The sequence below is a fragment of the Grus americana genome, chromosome 14, assembly GCF_028858705.1.
Source record: "Grus americana isolate bGruAme1 chromosome 14, bGruAme1.mat, whole genome shotgun sequence".
NCBI classification, from domain to species: Eukaryota; Metazoa; Chordata; class Aves; order Gruiformes; family Gruidae; genus Grus; species Grus americana.
In genome coordinates, this window is record NC_072865.1 from 16,791,668 (window position 1) to 16,812,754 (window position 21,087).

Below are 21,087 nucleotides of genomic sequence, written 5' to 3' on the forward strand. Positions count from 1 at the left end.
ATCCGCGGCCGGTGGGCGGCGGGCGCCCGCCTCCTCGGGAGCGGCGCTGGCAGCGCTCACCGCTACGCCCGGGGCCCCGGCAGGTGCTCGTCCAGCGGCGGCATCGGCTTTCGGACTGGGGCGGGGAGACGAGGCGGGAGGCGACGCGGCCCTCACGCCCGGCCCGGAGTGGCGGCCGCGTCCCGCTGCGAGGGGCCGGGCGTCAGCCCCGGGGCCGCCGCGTCGCGGAGGGCTGCCCTTCCCGCCGCCTCGGGGCACGGCAGCGGCCAGGGAGAGCGGCCCGGGGCGGCCGCTGGGGGCGGAGGCGCGGGGAGAGGCCCCGCTCGGGCGCGGCCGGCGCGCAGGGGCTGCCCGGCCGCCGCCGCGGCCCCTCTCGGCAGGAGGGCGGCCCCAGCCCCCTGCGGAGGCCCCGGCCGAGACGGACGCGGCGGCCTGACGCGAACCCCCTCCGGCACAAGATGGCGGCCGGCACCGGGGAGCCGCGGCCGCGCCACACAATGGGGCCGAGGCAGCGCAGCGGCTCCCGCCCGCTCCGCCGCATCCGCAGCGCTGCCCCCCGCCCCGTCACGGGACGGCGCGAGGCGCGCCGGGAGCCGCAGTCCGGCCCTGCCCGCGCGGCCGCGCTCTGCCTACAGCTCCCGGCGTGCCGCGCGGCGCCCTCCGCCCGCCGGTCACCCCACGGCCTCGCGCCAATCGGGAGCCGCCACCGCCGGGCGGGGGGCGGAGCCAAGGCAGCACGCGCGGGCGGAGGCGGCTGAGGAAGGCTGGGGCGCGCGGGCAAGCTTCTCCTGTCAGCCCTGAAGCGGCCGCCGCCCCTCCACCGCCCTGGGACGCGGCGGTTGCGTTGGTCGTGTGGGAGGGAGGCACGCAAAGAGGGGACAGGGCAAGAGCGGCCTGCGCTGCCGTGGCAGCTGCCATTGTGGAACCGGGGTCTCCGAGTAAGCGGGTGCCGGCCCAGAGTGTGCCCCTTGCGCGGCTCTTGAGGTACAAGTACCAATGAACGCTCTCTCAGTAAAGGAGCTGAAGTTTTTCATTTCCCCTGACCGGGACTGGAAGCGCTCCCGCAATTACACACCAGAGCTAGTTTAGGAAACTGCTCCTTTTATTTGCTGGTGCCTGGACTCCCAATAACTGCACGAATAACTTCAGTGCTCAGGAAGTTTTCCCTCGCAGCACGAGGACAGGCTGACATTTAATGCCCCGTTATGAGGGTTATGGAGAGTCTCCGTGCAGCGGGCAGCTGGAGGGAAGCCAGCTGACAATGGCAGGACATGGCGACATCTCTGACCTACTGCTCACAACTAACGAGTTTTCCAGCAATTTCCTTCCCACCCCTGTGGTTAAGTGCCATGTAATTCTAGATCAATTACTGTGACCTAGGATGGCTATAAAAGCTGTGGTCCAGAAGGAGGATTTGGGCATCAGCTCTGTCTTGGAAGCTGAAGCTTCCTGATGTGTCCAGAGTTATGCTTCAGCAAAAGTCTCTGTTGAAGCCACCCTTCGCAAACCGAGGAAAGACTAAATCCTCAGCTTCCTGGGCAAGTGGTTTACTTGCAAACCTATTGGGTAGAAACAGGAACCACAGTCTCTTCATCCTCCATTCCTCTGCCGCCCCTGAACACGTACCGAAAAGCCTTTTACCCCATACCAAGTGAGCTTTGCTTAGTCCAGAGCACACTACCTTCCTTCGGGAAAGGATTTTGGATATTGGATCCCAGAGGACAACAGTGTTTGCTTACAGTTCTACTACAAGGAAAGGTTTCAGATGTAGACCTGTCCTCGGTTCTGCTCAGTAGGTCCAGCAGAGCTTTGCCCCCCACACTGGTCACTTCTGTGCATGGCGGGGGAGCCCAGATGTCTCATTTTGGGTTTCTCTGTCTGCTTTGAGCACAAGTATTTTGTTTGGTCTCATTCTAAAACCTGTCATAAAAGGATTTCTTTTGCATCCAGAATCTTACATTAAAAAGAAGTGAAATTCTCTTGTGGATGCCGTCTTCCATTTATAATGTTTCCTTTCTTAAAGGAGACTTATTCTGAAGTCTTCTTAGTGTTTACTTATTGTTTACTTTAAAGGAAGTTGAGTATATTAACAAGGCTGCAGAACTTCTCTCTTCCTGTAAGCTATATGTAATTGTGGAAATTCCCATGTGTTATTCTTAAAAAGTGGAAATTTTGGTGTGGCTCTGTGGTTCCCCCTGCAACGTAGTTTACTATTAACATTTTAAACAACCATTTACATACATATTGGGGAATACAAGAATTTAGCTGCTACCTGTTAACTTGTGCCTGTTCACAAATATACACTGTGATCATAAGATACAGTCTTTAATTTCCTGCCTGTCACCAGAATATGCAGTGTGGAATGTTTAGTGTAAAATGAGCTATCCTGTCTGGCGCAGGCATCTCTGGTGGGCTTGGGGAAAACAGATCTGCAGTGAGATTTTTCAGTACTTTAATCCTGAGGCATTTTTTCCAGCGCCTGCACTCTGACTGTTTCCTACACACCTTCTAACGCTAGAGGAAATGAAATGCCATCTCTGGGAAGTGCCAGTAATAAACATTAAATGCAACCCAGAAAAACAAGAAAAACCTAGTCCACAGCCTGACAGCTGTCCAGTTCCTGCTCTCTTGAAACAGGCAGAAAACTTCCTGTCCCAGCCTTTCACTGAGGAAATTACAATTTTCCCTTGCCAGCAACGCAGATTCGGTGATTGCTTTCCTAGCCTCTGACTTCAGTCAGGGACAAAAAACAGATCTTTTGTACATGGGTTTCTTGGGAGCAAGTTCTGAATTTGAATACCCTGGATGCTCACTTTAAGCTATTTACCTAGCAAACCTTCTTCATTCATCTGCCTGTGTAAAAAAAATGGGAATAAGTAAAGGGCTCAGTGATAATTAATGAACTGAGGGCTGTTCAATTAAAAAACAACATCAGCAAAGCTGAAAGTTTGGTTTAAGCACTGCTTAACAAGAAGGTGAAATGCTTTAGCTAAACATCATTCCCAGCTAAGACAGAATATATGAAGAAAACAAGCTAAGCTCAACTCATAGCCATCTTTAGTCTGTCTCAGAGTAGAGGTTTACCTCAAACTATAAGTTTGGCCTGTGAGAGGCTCAGAACATTCCTTAATTTTCAGATCAAGTTGATTTATAGGTTATGAGCACTTTTAGATTGCAGTTATTTGTACATCAGCCAGCACGCTGCTTTGAATATCCCATAAGTAAGAATAAATAAATCTGAAGGTGAATGTATGAATGGCTATATAAATATGTGTGTGTATATATATTTATATAACCAATTCCAAGTGAAAGTTGTTAATGACTATCCTAAAGTACTCTACAGTATCTGTGTGGGATAAAATCATGTGAGGGATTCTATAGGAATGATATACTGGAAGGCAACAAATTTTTTTTTAAACCAGTGTTACTTACAAAGATGTTTTGGGGTGAGACAAAAATTGGTTTATTGCTATATTAGAATCTCATTTATTTATTGGTATGACCAACTTGATGTATCTGGATCTTAGTGTCTTAAACTATACTTTGGTATTTACCTCTACATACTAAAAAAAAAAAACAAACCCCAAACATAATATTTTAAAAAAACCAACCACCTCAACAATTTAACGAGTGGTTTACCCAGAAGAAACTAGGGTAGTTTAAGTGATGCAAAATATGGTGTATAACTAAGGAAGTTAAGCGCCTCTATAGTAGCTGCCTGTTGTGCATGTTCTTACCACATGCTAGGTTAAAGCGTGATAGTATCTGTGTGCTGCAAAGTCCCAACGTAAATTACCTTGTGGTATTTGGTTCCTGTAACCTTGCTCTGTATGGAAAGTGTCTAAGGCAGGGCTGAGTCATTTGTCACTAACAACCCTTCTCAGTGGAGGACCATGCCTTCAGTTGCTTCTCACTTCACAAAATTTCAGTTTCCTCAAGTGAAAAATCTCATGTTTATTGTGTGCCTTTTGTTATTTCTTCTGCCGTATTTTTAAGTTTCAGATGACACAATTTCAAGGGTGAGGCTGGGAATAGCCCTGCGCTGGACCAAAGCCTCTTCCTATTTTGCCAGGGTGGTGAAATCTCTACCTAAGTTTTGGCTTTTCTGTCTTTGCAGGAATTCATCCCCTGCGCTAGTGCAGGATCTGGGTCTCAGCAGGAGAGATAAGGCAGCAGGGCAGGATAAAGGTGCCAGTGCAGGAACATGGGACAGCAGTGTAGTGGTGCAGGATCAGGTTCACCTGTCCTCTGCAGGAGGCAAAGGAGCTGCCTGGTTAAATGCTGCTGGTAGAAGATTCAGAAGGTTTAGCTGGAAGACTGTGGACCACTGAGAATGTAACAGATCAATTCCTCGTGAGTTTTGAGCTATCCCCTGAGCACAAAAGCCATTGATCTTGTGGGACTCATTTAACTCTCTTTCCTCCCTTGCACACATCTCTGAGGTAGGATGTGTACTCTTTCTCCCTGTGTAAGACACAACAGTTGTAAAAGATTATTTTTAGGGAAAAGGAGTGATCCTTGTGCCATGGGGACAAGAGTCAAGGACAGTAGAAGGCAGCGTCATGCCCAGACTTCCTTGGGCATCACTTTACTTTGAATGCACAGAAGCCCTGGGAAAGGAGAAGGTCAAGAGATCATGTAGGAACAAGATGCAAAGCTATGCAAGTCCCACAGCAGCTTCTGTTCCTGCTGCTTGTGAGACTGTGGGATGCCCCTATGCGTCAGTTTAAGCTTCCTCATACTAATAAGTACTGCCTGTACCGTGTGCGTGTGCTCCCTGCATGCCCAGCCTGTACCGTGTGTGTGCTCCCTCCATGCCCAAGGAGTTTCTTGCTGCTGCAGGGAGCTCTGAGGGCTGAGGGTGCTTGGGGCAACAGCTGTGCTTTCTTGCATAGAGAAGAGGTATCAGGGCTGCAGGGCTGCGCACCTGCCAGCCTGGAATAGGGCCCTGCTGGGCAATGAACTCTGCAGGTACGCAGTGCTTGTGCCTCAGCACGTGTGAGCAAACGGCAGCAGAATTAGGGTAGAAATTGCAGAATCAGCTGTTATTCCCTAAGATGCTAGCTCCAAACTAACAGTAGTACCATCAACAGCAGCCTTGTGATGCTGCCGTCATGATACTGTCCTGAGGCTGCCACAGTGCGTAGGCACCAGCTGCCCCGTCCGCCAGCACTCGGAGCCATCGTCCTGCTGTGGAGGGATGGTGCCAAAGCAGTGTTGGACACCCTTGGGGCTCGGCAGGGTCATCCTCCTACTGCTGGTTCCTGCAGGTTCCTGGGGTGAACTGTGGGGCCCTGACCGCTGTGACCCCATGATGAGTTGCAGCTCCTGGGGACAGCAGGCACTCCTTTCCTCACAGGACCGATGTGAACAGCGCTAGGAAGTTGATGGCACAGGATCGATAAAACCTGAGAAATTATTATTTAAAATTCCCCAGAAAATCCACGTATCACATATACATACGGTCGTATGAGCAGCAGCTAAGAACTTTGGGCTTCTATAGTTTGGAGGAAAGGAGGCTGAGGGGTGACCTCATGGCTCTCTGCAGCTTCCTGGGGAGGGGGCGTGGAGAGGGAGGTGCTGAGCTCTCTGCCCTGGGATCCAGTGACAGGACACATGGGAACGGCTCAAAGCTGTGCCATGGGAGAGTCAGACTGGACGTGAGGAAATATTTCTTTACCGAGAGGGTGGTCACACACTGGAACAGGCTTCCTAGAGAGGGGGTCGATGCCCCAAGCCTGTCAGGGTTTGACAGGCATTTGGACAATGTCCTTAACAACGTGCTGTAACTTTTGGTCAGGCAGTTGGACTGGATGATTGGTGTAGCTCCCTGCCAACTGAAATAGTCCAGGCCAGTCTATGCCATGCCGTGCCGTGCCCCTTCCAGGCAGCCCGCCGAGCCGAGCGGGACCGGCCGCGCCCTGCAGCGCCACCTGCTGCCCGAGCCCGCGCAGCGCCGCGTCCGGCGCCGGAGGGCCTGGGGGGGCTGTTCTGGTCGTGGCGTTTGTCCGCGCTCGCTTTGTGGTTTAGATACCGTACCTGCAAGGGAGGAAACAAACCTCCGCCAGCTCAGCAGCGGGGGCGGGAGTAGAGGAGCCTCAGCCGGGGGCAGTGACTTGCCTGGAGATCCCGACACGGGTGGCCGAGGAACCCGCGTGCTGCAAAGCCACGAGCAATACAAGTAACTGTTGTGCGAGCCAGTTACTTCAGTAAGCAGCTATTTGAATTTTTGAATAGTTCCCGCTAGCTTTTTTAGTGGGCTCAGCTGGGTTTGCTTTAGGTGAAAATGCTACCATCTGCTACAATTATGTAATTAACCTTCATAGTTCAGGCTTAATGATGCTCATTAAGGTTGAGTGGTTTTATTGGCTGAGTGCTGTCACCAGTTTTGCATGGAATGGCAAAGGTACCTCTAAGGGCCGTGCTCTGAAGCATAATTAGCAATGTGTGAGCGTTACAGAGGGGCATGGGTGAGGAAGGGCTGAGGACTTGGTAGGAGCTTCATTTTACTCTGTGCTAAGGATGGAATGCAATGGGCAGAGGACGCCTGTCACAAATAACGCCCAGCTACAGCGGTGTGGCAGCAAATTTGGAAATTATGTGTGTCAGGACATCATGAGATTCCCTGTCATCCACTGTTGGCTGGGTGACTGCCACTTCCTCAGTCAGACCTCCTCTGATCCCAATTCCCAATATCGCTTCATTTATTTTGTCATTAGTTAATAAGTGTATTTTTGCTGCAGGCCTTTCTCAAACAGTTTAAAAAAAAAAAGCGGCAAATAAAGTATTTAATTGAAAAAAATGCCCAGGCTCAAAAACTATCTGGCTTAAGTCATCTGGGTGTGTAAGACTCCTAAAAGATTAGGTTGTGATGTCATAAAATATGTAACCACTGTTCATATTGTGTTTAACTACAGCCGTTCTCTGACTAGATTTTTCCAAGAGGAACGTGTCTAGTGCTCGCATCATTTTCTGTGAACCACCTCCCTGCTGCTCTCTATACTCATGTACTCTAAAAGGTCAGACTCAACAGCTCAAATACACATAGAAATAATCTGCATGACAACACAAGGTATGTGACAATCTTCCATAACCCAACAATTTATTTAAACTTACATCACAATGAGAATCTATTAATAAAATACATCAGTTCACACCAGTCTGCATTGCCATTTTTTTAAGGGTAAGCATCTTTCTTCACTTTATATTAAAACTTTATAGAGGTAAAAACTACTGCATTGTACCCACAGTTTTTGAAATCTATTGTAACATTAGGCAGGTTACAGAGGAACTTTCAGAGCTAATTATACTTCAGTTAACCGCACATTTTTGGCACATCTGAATTCTTTTTATTTTCTTCTTAACATAAAATAATGCTATAGCAATTCAGAGAATCATTGACATAAAGCATCACTATCCAATGGCAAGTGCTGCCTAAAAGCATACAAAAATTGCATCATTTGGTTACAAAACAGATATTCTTAGATCTTTATCCCAACACTTAACATGGAAGTGCTGCGACAGAAAGAAGCCAGGAACAGGGCCAGCCTTGCTGCATTGTTGCTGGTCACTTTGCTGCAAGGCTTTGCTTAAATAAATCCCAGAGTGATGTGCTAACACGATGTTGATGGCTTTTGCCTCGCCAGCCAATGTCATTCCTTTTAAAGCAGGCACGAGGCCACGAGTAAATGTCACCTTCTTTCTTGCACACGTTGCTGCTCGAGGGACAAGGTGACCACAGTTTGGGTGGCGTTGGAGAGGAGCCGTGTTTCTGCAGGCCCTGGCAGTTCAGTGGCCACAAATCATGCAGGAGAGCACACGGAGGGCTTGTAAGCCACTGCTCGGTCTGGGTTTCTTCTGCCTGGCATCACAGCAGCTGCTGCTTTGCAGATTAAAGTGTTCTAAGCAGGAATGGAACATTAATGGTAGTGGTGTGCCAGGCACATCTTTGCACAAGCGTCTGCAGTTACTTGCACAAATTTTTAAAACCTGCAGGTTGTGGGTTTGGGCGATTTTTGCTGTACACCACAAATTCCAGCTGCTCTGAGCGTCTGATGTTATACTCGAACTAAAAAGCAGCCCATAGCACTGGCATCCAGGGTTAGTTTTTCCCTGGCTCTTGAGCTGTACTGTTTCAATCAGATTTTGGCACATTAACTAGTGACTGTTTTATGTTCCACTGATTGCAGGCTCTACTGATACTTATTTTGCGAGACGGCTATTACATTGGTTATGTCCCTTCTGCTCAAGATGCTCTGGTAGTAACAAAGAAGCATGGATGAACTGCTGCAGTTAAGGAGATTGAAGTAGCAGAAGAATGCTACGCACGTTAGAGCTTTTTGGTTGCATGATGGCTAGATGGTCACTTTTCTTTAACGGGAAGTAAACATTTACACTTTTCATGGCAGGACTGCATTCTGTGCATCTTTCCAAAGCCCTAAGCAAAAAAAAAAAAGCTGTTTATTTGGTTCAGCTTTCCTTCCCATCCTTTGCTGAAGCCTCTGGTCTGAAATCTTTTTGGTGAGACCAGTGAGCTTTCCCAAAAGGAGCTTATGGCTGCTAGGAATCATCTCTGACTTCACCTCTCTTGGAGAAAGAGAAATTGAAGAAAGGACCATAGTACTTGCTATATTAGGGAAAGACGTTACGCTGATAATGAAACAGTTGTTGATGGGGATGTTTGAAATTTACAGTAAGAGAAACTTTAAGGTATCTATGGTACTCTTTGCACGTACTTGCTGACCCAAAAGGTAGCCCTGCCAAAAACCCTCCAAAAATCAAACTCACTCCCAGAGTCAATTTTTGCCTCACCTTCATAGTGAGAATTTATCCCTGCCTTGATTTCCATTTCCTTTGCAGCATTTGCTCTGAACGCAGCCAAAGCTAACGGGAGTCCTTTGGGAGACACAAGTGCAGGATATGAGAGAGTACCGAGGAAAAGCTTTGGCTGAATCGGTCAATCTGCACCAAAGGCGAGAACGGGATGGGCTGGAGCTGTGACGTCTCTCCCTGTGCAGAGAAGAGCGCTGCTAAGGTGGACACATGCGGCTGAATACCTTCACATGGATATAGTGCAACTTCTGCTCGTTTAAAAAGCTGTGGAAAAGTAGCCGACTGCTCGGTACCAGAGTGTGGATGAACAGGCAGCTACAGCCCAGCTGACACCTGTGGCTGAGGTGACAGTGGGAGTACAAGCCGCTCCATTGCAGGTACGTTCTGGCACCTGCAAGATTTTTCATGCTCTTTACAACCTTTGCAAGTTAAAGTGTCAAGGCGTGACAAACTATGTAGCAGTGCATTCCTTATATTTCATATACAAAAAAGGGCTCAAGGCTGGGAGCAAGAAGGCACAAACTTGGGAAATAACATAGCTGAGGAGTTTACACAAACGTTCTATGTCATTTATTAGGCATTACTTAGCACTTATTTCACATTTTGCCCCCAAATTTCCCAAAGCAACATATATTTCCCTACTTCCTTTCCCTTCGTCCCCTTCTTTTGGATAAAGCTGCCCGTGCTCTATAGATACAGTTGCTGAAGAATATATTGCAAACACAGATAAATACATCATACACAGCAAAAAATGTATTATAGTATTACAATAGTCAAATAATGTCGTTAGCCTTAAGCTACGGCAGTGCCTATGTGCTATAGGGAACCAGTTCAAGAACAGCAAGCGGAGCCACTGTACAGGAACAAAATGGTGTCGGCAGTGTTAGGCAGAGCAGGGGAGCAAGGGGGAGGCTTTCTCGGGGTGCCTGAGCAGGCGAGATGGCTGTCGGTCATGGGGATCCGCTCTGAGGAGACCCGCCCAGAGCCTCGGAGATTCTTCAGCCCGTATCAGTTCTGTGGCAGGTCCTTGGAACGCCTTTACATTTGTTCATTGTGCATACACATCGAGTCACCCCCACATTTCTCCTGTTAGGCTATGTTTTCTTTATATTTTTTTTTTAACTTTTAACTTTTTAATTTTTTTTTCTTACAACTGTTAAAAAAGTTTCATGGTAAAAATAACTCACTATATGATACATATGCCCAAAGTGGTGCGATACTTTATATAATAAAAGATGAAAATAGTCACTTTCCATAATAAAAATAAGTTCTATTTTTTGTTTATTTTACAATATACTTAATAATTCTTTTCTTCTTCTTCACTCTGCAAGTAAATAGGTCCCATTTTGATAGCACTTCTGAGTCGATTAAAGTGGCAAGAGACTGGAGAATGGCTTACAAGCATTTTGAGCAGCCGCATTCCACGTGTCTCTCCAGTTCTTCTGTGAAGGTGGAGCCATCCACGCACTGGAAGAAGTATTTCCGCCTTTTGCTCCGGAGAGGGACGCAGCACTGCCCGTTGCTGCAGCCGCCGCGGCACTCCAGGCGAGGTACTTTGGAGGCAGTGGCACACGACGTGTAGCCCTGCTGCTTACGGACCACTTCTCGAATTATCTCTCCTTGGCAGAGATTCTCTGGTAAGACAGCAGGGAAAAAAACCCCAAAAAACCAGTGGTAACTATTTTGCCAGATATTCCCCAAACATCAGCAGAGAGCCCTGTACTTGTAATGATACTCAAGGCAAACAGATGGCAGATGGCATGAGAAGGACCTTCATCTTTTACTGCTTTGTACCTGCCATCAAACCAGAGCTTGTGTTACACAAATGTGTAATATCCGGCACAAGGCAGAGGCCAAGCAGGCCTGCTGGCTTTGATCAGCAGTTCTGGAAGTGCTTTAATGAATGCTGAGTGTTGAATCCTGCAACACTCCTGCAAAATATGAATTACTTTTACTGTGTCTGCTTCTCAGGATTAAAGGTCAGCCTGCTCTGTGTGACATTAGCAATCTGGGATACCTGAAAATGTCTGTGCTGTTCTGCAGTCATGTTGCAGCAGCCAGATACATTTTGGTGAGGCTGTATATGTGTATAATTTGGAAAGTCTGTGGTTCATTCACAGGAAAGGCACAACCTAAATAAAAATAATACAAGCCAGCTCCTTCCTTCTGTACAGGAACAAAAAGAGGCAGAAGGGATGAAGTTAGAACTTGCTGAGTTTCCAGTGAGTCTTTTCAGGTCAGGGCAGAAAAGCTGGGCCCCTGCCCTCATAGGAAAGTCCAGCCTGACTTGTGGGATTTCCCAGGAAAGCCACCCAGCTGCACCAGAGAGAGCAGGCTGAGAATCTTTCCTGCCACTTCAGACGAGCAGTACTACCTGCTTCCAGTTCCTGCTCACGTCACCTACAGAAGCTGTTGGTATGCAGGGTAGGATCTCCTTTCCCAGCACTGCAATTAACTGATCACTGCTTGCTGAGGGTAAACCTCACAACAGCCTCTCCTTTAAAACATCCCACCAGAATCTTGGGAGCAACAAACCTTGAGGATTAAGAGAATAAAAGCCTTTGCTACACTTCTGCCTTTCCATACGTTTGGATAGTAGCTAGCTAGCTGTTGTACTGTTCTTTTCTCCTCCCTGTATTGCTCTGCAGAGGCTGACTTAGCTTTATCTTCTGCTATTTGCCATTTACCCCCAAGTACGAGTCACATGGAAGAGAGGTAAAAACGATGGCATAACCCAGAAGTGCAGCAGCCCTGGGCCCTCTGGCCAAGCATACCTCTGTCACAATGTTCTCCACTATAGTTAGGATCGCATTCGCAGTAGGGTTCCCCGTGCTCGGAAATTTTACACTGCCCGTGGTTGCATTTCAAAATCCTGCAGGGATTTGAGGAATTGCTCTTCTTGTCACAGTATGTGCCTGTGTAGCCCTCCATGCACTTACAGGTGTAAGCAACATTGGCCACCATGCACTTACCATGCAGACACCTGCAGAAAGAGAAGCATTTAGAGCTGGCCTGTGTTAGATGGGAAAGTTCCTTTTCCCAGGGATGTTTGCTTTTGGCATTTCTGCCCAATTTAATTCCAGGATACTAATCCAAAAACAGCGGTTCAGTGTCAAACACTCTGAAGAAACTGTGAGTTTTCAGTGAATACTGGATAAAGTTCAGAGAACACATTTAGAATTTGTGATCTTAACTGATCTCTTTGGAAAACATCAGGCTGCTCCGTGAGAATGGACCAACGCTTGGCATCCACACAAGACAGCTCACATTTACAGCATCAGCATGTGGAACTAAGTGCCAACAATCAAGCTGCATGCCCAGGCTTCCTTAGTGGAATTACTCTACAAATAATATCAGGTGATGAAAAACTGTGTGATAAATGAAGGTGCTTGTGGAAAAGCTATGCACAGACTTATTCACGGCAGTTGCAGTTGAAGGGTTCCCTGGCTCATGTGGTGTGCAGTGAGCTTTGGTATTTCTGAGTACCACAGGGAGGGGTGTGGATCCTTAGCAGGTTCTCTGACACCATCCCCACTTCTGGCACAGGGACAGACTTGAAATGGACTGAGGACAGGGAAGAAGGCAACACTGTCCAGCCACGGAAGAACTGCTTGGGGCTTATAAACCTTTGCTATATCTGGTCCTACTTGACATAAACCCATATCTTTATCTCACTTTCATTTATTTTCTTTCTGGTACTTTAAAATTGTTCCCTGCTTATGTTGAATCCTTGTGCATTTCATTTTTAAGCTTTGAACTAAAAAGCACAAATAATAAAAGAGGTTTCAGTCAGGTCAAGACATACAAAATACTGTAATACCTGGAGTCACAGTCTATATAAAGCAGTAATTTCTGCCCCGCTAACGAAAGGTGTGCTTGGATAGTAACTCTTGTTATCATCAACTACCTGTTCTTTACGTTTGCATGTCCTCACTGAGATTAATCTGTGAGTGTTGGGGCAGGCACCTGCCAGCAGGGCTCTGTGCTGCCCTGGACACAAAGGGCTTGACTTTAAGGAGACAACTCCAAAAAGCTGAAGTGATTTAATGAAAGGTGGGACAATATGCAAGCATTAAAAATACACACAGCTCCTTTCCTTAGCAAGGGGGCTACTTTCATGATTGCATCACCCTCCTTGGATTATGAGAGAAGCAATCCCTCATCTTGTAAACATCTGGAACTCCCTTATTTTTCTCTGTCCAACCACCACAGCTTGATGTTGGAAATTCAAGGAAACATTTGGGTCTCTGAGTGTTTCTTCACTTGGGTCTTCATGCCTTTGGTCTGTAAACTGTCAGGTGCTTCTCAACACCTTCCAGGGTTCAGTGCATTGCAGAGTTAGACCCAGAATGAAGTTTAAGATGGTACTTCTGCCAAGTTAAATTTCTGCCCTTAAGAGAGTGATTATTCACTGTGTCAATTTACCTGTCAAAAGTATGTGCTTGTGAAAAGCACACGGATAGCGCAACCAAAGCAGCTTCTAAAACAAAAGTACTTCCATCTGCTTATGAAACAGCACTGAACTCTGCAGACTGCTGCTCTGCGCTGGACCGTTTCCTTATGTACTCACCATAACTAAGCTATTCATCCAGCCTTTCTGATGGAGATGTGGTTATTGAACCTTTGAACTGTGAATGCTTTGCACTCATGTTCCCTTCACATGCAACTCCATGCTATCCTATAAACTTGCACTTTAAAGGGGTGTTTCAGAGTGTAATATTAAAGGCAGTTATTTGGGAAATTTAAAACTGTTCACATTGGAGTGCATAATGGTCTTCAGGGAATTAGTTTGAATACTGGATCCGACGCTGCAGAGAGCGTATCCCTACAACATGTACCTCCCGCTCGCAGGTAGCTCTGCTCTGGATAAGTGCAGGCACTCACCACCTCAGAGGTAACCCATACCCATTAACAGGAGTTTTTGTGTTTTAATGCGTAGAGTCACAGCTGAAAGCATGACCTGCAGTATTAACGCCTTAGCTCCTCCAGGACAAAGAGCTCATTTGGAGTGTGAGCAGCATCAGAACAAGAAGTGGAAGTTGGGAGTTGCCACGGATGCTGACTCACAACTGTCAATAATTTCATGTGGGAGCTCAGCACCTCCAAAAATAGTAGTTTTACAAGATGAAACACAAAATACGTATTAGCTGTAAAGCTTCCACCCTCCCATCAGCATTTCTTTGAGCTTACTTGTGGTTAAGACATGGGTCTCCCATTTCCTGGTCACACAGGGGGCCCATCCAGCCTGGGTGACATTCACAAATCACACTTGTTTTCTCTAGGGACCGGCAAATACCGTGCTTGCAGATGTTACAGGATTTGCAGCCAGGGAGGACTCCTAGTGACTGCTGTGGTAAATCCTTGAAATCCTGCAGCTCGTTATTGATGCGGACATCGTGAATACATCCATGAAAACCATTTGGTGTCTTATCTGCACCCTGGCGCAGTGAAGATAATCCAGTAGAGGTCGGGATCCCTTCAGATAAAAACAAAAAGGGAAGGCTTACTCACAGCTACAATGCTAGCACATAAATTATAATTGCCAACGTTTCTTTTGTCACAGCCCCTCATAATCTTTAAAGAATTAATTTGCATAGGACCTTTGTAAGGTAGCACAGTCTCGTTGTCCTCACTCTGGAAATGGAAAGAAACAAAAATAAAATCCCTTGCCCAAGCTTACGTAAGAAGTATATGACAAAAAAAAACAAGCCCTTTTTTTTCTTGGCCAATGGCTATGTGTTCTTGTCCTTAGATAATGCTCCTTCTGTCTATAGTTTAATAGCAATTATCTTTCTGAAAGATTTAAGAATGTCTTTACTTGCCAGCAGGCAGCTATCACCTCTGGGATACAGCAATAGTTAAGCTTTACCAGATCACAGTGCTGAGTGCACCCCGTCAAAACTAGTGCAGGAGAACTCGAGAGACAGGGAACAGCACTTCAGGAGGCCAGGCCGAGTCTTGGGGACAAGTATTCTCCATCTTGTTGAAGCACTTGGAAGAGTTCACAAGAGTTCATCTGATGGCCAGCAGATTCTTTTGGATGCTGTGTCAGGCTCTCCCCACTGACATCCGCTTGGGCTGTGTAGCTGCATAGGCAAGTGCTTCCATGTTCAACTGCATAAGGCCTCTGAATTTGCCATCCATAAGTAACTCCACTCTTAAAGATAGTTTTAAACCAAACCCAACATTTTTCTTTGTGCATTAGGAGGGAAGTTGATACACCAGGTATTTGGAGAGATGGACAAAATTGTGGGCACGTAGAGGCTCAGGTCTGCCTTAAAGTTTAGTGTAGGTTAGAAACAATTGCTGTGGGGTAATTTAATGAATTACTTTTTAACTAAACAGGCTGAAGTGGAAGGGCAGCTGGCATCCAGGGAAATGCTATGTGCAGAGAGGTGGCACATACAGAACATGAGAGTTTAGAAAGAAGCCAGAAGAAATATAATGGGCAATAAGTCCCCATGAGCCTATTGCTTCTGGTATCCAACAGTCCTTCATTTCAGGTCTCAGATTTGCCCTGTGAATGCATTTTGGTAGGTACCTTTTGAGAATTAGTATTGATCCACAATGCTCATCCACTACCAAACTTTTCCACATGATTACTTCCCAAGTTCCCTGTGTATAAATTGCTGTGGGGTTGGTATCTTTTATGCTGTGCTAGAGGAAGAAATTGTGATGGCCTCGCCAGCAGATTATCTTTGATGCATAATGCTCTTTAATAGCCTGTGACATTCTTAATAGGAGACAATTATAAAAGTTCAGTGCTGTACAAAACAAGATTAGCCAGTTTTCTGATTTACAAGGGCAATATTCAGGGTTCTTTTAGGAAAGTGTTATTAAAGGGAATTATTTACAAAAGGCTTGACCAGCACCAAGTGAAATTGTGTTTCTACTATTGGCTTCAATGATCTGGTTAGAAAAAGCCCAAAGACTTTCTATTATTGTTCTGTTGACTTGTGCATTTAGAATAGGCTGACTAAAAATTCAAGAACTCCATGTCACTGAAAAGGAGAAATTTCAACATTCAGTCCAGAATAGAGATGGGAGAGTTCTGGCAAAACCAAATCAATTGGGCAGACAGAGCACAGCCTTCATTCTCTCTCTCACATCCAGACACCTGATCAGTGGAATACTCATTCTTCTGGGCATCTGTTCCCCACCCACTTGGCCCCTCCTTCCCCCAAAATTCAGTGCTGAAAGGGAAAAACCTTCTTAACTGAAGTTTGGTCAGTTCTAGTATCTTTCTAATATTGAAGCTCTGGCTTCAGTTTCTAATGAGAAGGCTATTAGCCAAGAAGTTCTTAGTCAGCTTGTGTGTTGATATGGTTTGGAGGTTTTAATCTTTTTTGCTTCGGAGAAGACTTGTTAAAATCTCAAAGTCCAGAGCAACTCACTATACCTCCAATGTAGAGGGGTGTGTTGAGGCTGACAGAAGACTGTTTCTGGAGTTTTCCTAGGCTCTTGGGAGTCCCCTTGTCCACCACCAGGTTCAGAGTTTGATTCAGCATCACGAGTTCCACACTGTGAAACTGCCCATCGTTCACTGTTTCCACACTAAAAGAAAAAAGAGAATTAGAAGCTGACGTTAACAATGAACTGCCTCTGCTTCTGCGACACCCTATGTCCCTGTATTACACCTTGCAAGGCACAGCTCCCACTCCACACTCCTTTATGGTCACCAGGTTCTTGACATTTCCTCTAGCGTGAGCCTCCAAGGTACCAATTTAACCATTGCTGATGCCTGTGCAGGCAGTACCTACACAGATGTAACACTTGGCAGGACGGCTAATCAGGATAGTAGCTACTCTAGTTGTGTTTCCCAGGGCAGAAAAGCAAGGGTGTAGGTATGTGATATATTTGCTTTGGTGACAAAATTACTGAAAATCCCCAGTTCTGGGCTCTCAGCCACAGCTTGCTGCCCCTCTGTCACACTGCTTGGTGCCCATGCTGCAAGCCAGATCACTGAAATGACTTCTTATTGTACAGTTAAACTCAAATTATTTCACAGGGGTAGGGAGGGACTGCAGTTTGGGGCAAGAGACAGCAGGGGCCCCTGAAACTAGCATTTCCTCACAGCAGAAGTATCTTGTAACTCATGTGCAGAGGCATGAGGACAGGCTGAGTTACTTAAAGCCAGACAAGGAATTTGGGAGTTCTTGGCTTATGAATGACTGGGGTACTTTGCTCAATACAGTCCTACCTGAACACACGGAAAATGGACAAATTGCTGTTCCTCTTTGAGAAACATTTAGGTGTAGATTGAGACTTAAGAACAAGACAGCAGGAATTGTGTGGGGGACAGGGAGCAAGTAGCCATCGGAGCAGACAAGATATTAAAAGCACCGTGTATTTATTGCTCAGGTGTTTTGAACACTGATTTTTCAAATGCATGAAGCCTGCAGTGAGTCAGGTGACTCAACAGCTCTTTGCTAGGCTGCACCATGTACAGTCTTCACTTTCATCCTCAGTTCAGTCTCCCAGAAATTAAAAGATGCAATGGTACAATTCAATTTACATCACACTATATTTTTTTATTTTCAGGGCAACTTCAGCTCTCAAGCCTTTATGCTGCATGTTGAAATTCTCTAAAACAACTTGATAGCTTCATGCACTCCAAAAACAAGGAAAGGCAAGGGTGGGATTACCTGCTCTTGAGCAAAGAGGGTTTCAAATTAGGCTGGTAGTTATAGACGTGATGGAACTTTTCCACTGCTGCAGATGTAATTAAATGGTACAGCCTCTGCTCTGTATGCATGCAAACACCAATGCATAATGAGAATCTAATAGCAGTAGCGGTTACAGCCAAAATTAGACTGTGGGCTATGTAAACTGCCCACACGCCAGTGTTACCAACACATCTGAAGCTTGGCCTGCGAGCGCCCTTTTCCAAATTCCTCCCGGCAGGCTTGCTAGCTGGGTGGTGGTTTCTGTTACATAAGAATAAAGACAGAAAACACCAACTGTGGGATTTAGGCATCCTGAGATACTGCTTAGCCAACAATCTGGATTTGGGATTGCTGCACAAGTGGTAAATACCATATTAAAATGTAAAAGGTTAGTTCTAAGAATGGGTTTCCGCTCATTCAAATGGCCCAGAAGCTCAGCATCCACTCTCAGTAAGTTACAAAGTCATAGGTCAGGATCCTTTCAGGTGTTTTGTCAAGCTGCAATGTAGCCATCTCTGAGCTGTTTACCCAGATTTTCTTTACTGTCAGTGGAGAGGAACAGGCATGCTTAAGGAGTGACTCATTTTTAAGGATGAATCACCTTTAAGATGCACCCATCTCTCAACCTAGATGACATGCTGCCCATCTTTAGCGCCCACTCCTGAATAACTATGTGTAAGGCCATTGTAGCATGAAAATAGGACCTCAACTTCAGAAACAAATTACATTTACTTGGAAATTACCAGAATTCAGTTGCTCCTGGAAGAAGTTTCATTTTTATAGTGTTTTACAGTAGACCTGACATAACCAATTATACATGAGCAATGTCAGGCAGAAAGTCAGCATTGCAGCATTTCGGAGGATGCGCTTGTTTAGGATGAGCTGTTTCAGAACTGAGCTAATGTGCCTCTACAGTGCTGCTGTCCCCACAGGTTTTGGGGATGAATCACAAACACATGTGCCTTTAAAAGTTTACACAGGTTATGAGATGAGAGCAGTATATGAGCACCTTTACTGCGTGGTTTTATATAAACATGAGGTAAGCTAGTTCTGCCACAGAACAGCTCCTGGGAAAGTTCTGGCTGAACCGCTTGGCCTTGACCTGCAGGAAAGCAGCTGGGCTGCAGCTGCTGCCCATCCTCAGGACGGCAAGAGAGCCCCAGGGAGCCAGATCTCAAGAACCTGGAGCTGATGGCACCGTCTGAAGTGTTTTTAAGAAAAAAAATAAAGGCTTGACATTGTACAAAAATCCAGATCTAGTTGATCCAGTAGACAGTCTGGCTCTAAATACAGTTATATCAGGGCCACGGCCAGGGCAGTGAGTTTTGTGGGCCGGGATAAGAGGCTGAGGACTTCTGCTAGACTCGTTGCCAAAGGTGAGGTAGTGCATGCACCTCAGAAAAGCAAGCCTATCCTCACGGAACCGGAGTCCACTGCATTGGGGCCCACACCTCTAGCAGAAGACTTTATGGATTGACAACTCAAATAAGTTTGAAAACAGCTGCTCCAAACTTTCTGTTTAGATATTCTTGAATTCTGCTAAGTATCTGCCACATTACAAGAAACAGCTGTGTTACGGCAACACGCCGACTGGGTGATCCCTACGTACTCCCTGCATATCTAACTGTTGTGTCGCAATGCTTAATTCATACGGGTGAAGTACTCAGACTCCCAGCTGAAAGGTGCGAGATAAATGGAAATGCATATTTGTAATTGTCAGTCTACGCAGAAGTGCCAATGAAAGGAAGAAGCACAGCCAAAACCCATCGGCTCCGAGAGCTAAGCACCGAGGAGGTGGGACGGATGGCTGTACGACAGGGAGCCCTTCCCTGGTGGGATCAGTATCTGAAAAGCACACTGTTATCTGAAGAAGGCCAAGCTATGACCATTTGTCAGAGGACAACATTATCGCATCTGGCAGGGCTGGCTCTTCCTTGGGCCAGGATTTCACAGGCATTAATCCCCTACTCCTCCACAGCGTGTGCTTTTTCCAGATTATGCCTTGACTAACAGGCAAACAAAAGTCTGTGTGTCCCGGTGAAGGAAGCAGCCACCCCAAGCAGTGCTCACGCCTTTCAGCATCCCCAGGGCTGGTATTTTTATGGGAAGGGGAGTGAGAAGTCCCTGTCTGTAGGTACACGTGGATGAATGTTGCTCAGTTCTGACTCTTTCACTTTTTAACTTGGAATTAAAATCATCTATGCCTGGACTTTGGGAAACAAAGTAACTTACAGCCATCACCCAACACTGCAGTTTTGTAAAGCAGATAAAGCCAAAACAGGCAAAGCACTCATTTGCTTTTTGAGAGGGCACAAACGTACGATAGAAAAGCTGAATGTGGACAGCCAGGATGGCAGAAAATCCCCAGCCAGGAGGTACTTGTGTTAAAGGCCTTACTGCTGTTGCTGACAGAAAGATGTTAAGATGCCTTTGGATTGTGAGAGAGATGGAGACAACATTGGGGGAGAAACCAGTGATGAGAGAAATGCTGCACAAACTCTCCTCAGCGCCTCTTATGTAGCTGGGCCTTTAGGAGACTCAGCAATCGTCTGAGACAGTTGGAGACAGTGGCTTGGCTGGAGATGAAGGGAAGAAAGCCACAGACGCTGAACAGTGCATCACGACGCAGCTCGCAGCACAAACTTGCTGTGCTCGGCTTTTTTTCAAGGGGCCTCTTCCTGACCCAGCTCTCTGCAAAGGTTTTATTAAAATCTTAATTGAATTCTTATTGGGGATCAGGTGGTCCTACAGAGCTCTTCCTTGCGAAACAGCCCGTGGTGTGTAAATACCTGCCTCGGAATCAGGGGTTTACTGTGTTTCATCAGCAACCCCGCGCTGCAGGGCACCGTGCGCAGCCAGGGGCGCGGGGCTGCGAGCTATCAACCTGCCGGGTTGTCACGGGCAGCGGTGTGCAGAACACGGGCCGTGGGACCGAGCCCGGACCGCGGACGTGGAAACACGGGGCCGGGCTGCGCGGGGCCCCGCGGCCGAGGCTGAGCGGCGGGCGGGCACCAGAGGGCGATGGAGCATCGCGGAGCGGGGCGCTCGGCAACAGGCGGCGGGGCTGCGCCTTCCTCCCCGCGGCCCCGGAGGGATTCCTCCAGCTTCATTCACAGCCGAGCACGGCGCTCGCTTACTCACTCAGGATACCGAGTCAGAGGAGCTCCTATACGCTGATACGGCGGGTTTGTTTTGGCTCGCTGCTCAGGAGTTATTTACTGAAACAGATCTCGCCGTGTCACACACCTGACAGCTGGCTTGACATTACCCAACTCCTTTCTTTTGCAAAGGGGTTCATGCTTTATGGTTAAATCAAAAGAATATGTCTGAGCGCAGCAAGAGAGAGAGGAAAGGAACTGCAGAAAGAAGCCAAAGGGCTGCTAGGTTTGAGCCAACTGCTTTTCTCGGGGGCACTAGCAAACCAAGTCCCAGCTTTTGAGATTTTTCCAAGCTATTAAGACAGACAGTCATGAATTTTTAGCCAACTTCCAACTGCAGTATTCTGGGCCAACACTGCTGCATATTACATAGTTTATAATATATTCTTGTTGAAAAAAAGGGAGGAATTATGTTTGAAGTGTAAACATTT

At 46.8% G+C, this 21,087-nt stretch overlaps 1 protein-coding gene across 4 annotated transcripts in view; it reads right to left on the reverse strand.

Moving 5' to 3' along the window:
- Positions 1-7,084: 7,084 nt before the first annotated feature.
- The window catches only part of SLIT3 (slit guidance ligand 3), a 528,889-nt gene continuing 514,886 nt past the window's right edge, over positions 7,085-21,087 (reverse strand). For 3 of the 4 annotated variants that reach the window (XM_054841901.1, XM_054841900.1, XM_054841903.1), the window contains 4 exons: positions 16,232-16,386; positions 14,023-14,308; positions 11,607-11,815; positions 7,085-10,466 (listed from right to left, as the gene is read on the reverse strand). In XM_054841901.1, the coding sequence (XP_054697876.1) occupies positions 10,228-10,466; positions 11,607-11,815; positions 14,023-14,308; positions 16,232-16,386 (889 nt within the window). In that variant the 3' untranslated portion in view covers positions 7,085-10,227. The remainder of the gene's footprint in view (positions 10,467-11,606; positions 11,816-14,022; positions 14,309-16,231; positions 16,387-21,087) is intronic. The other variant, XM_054841902.1, reaches the window with a different exon arrangement.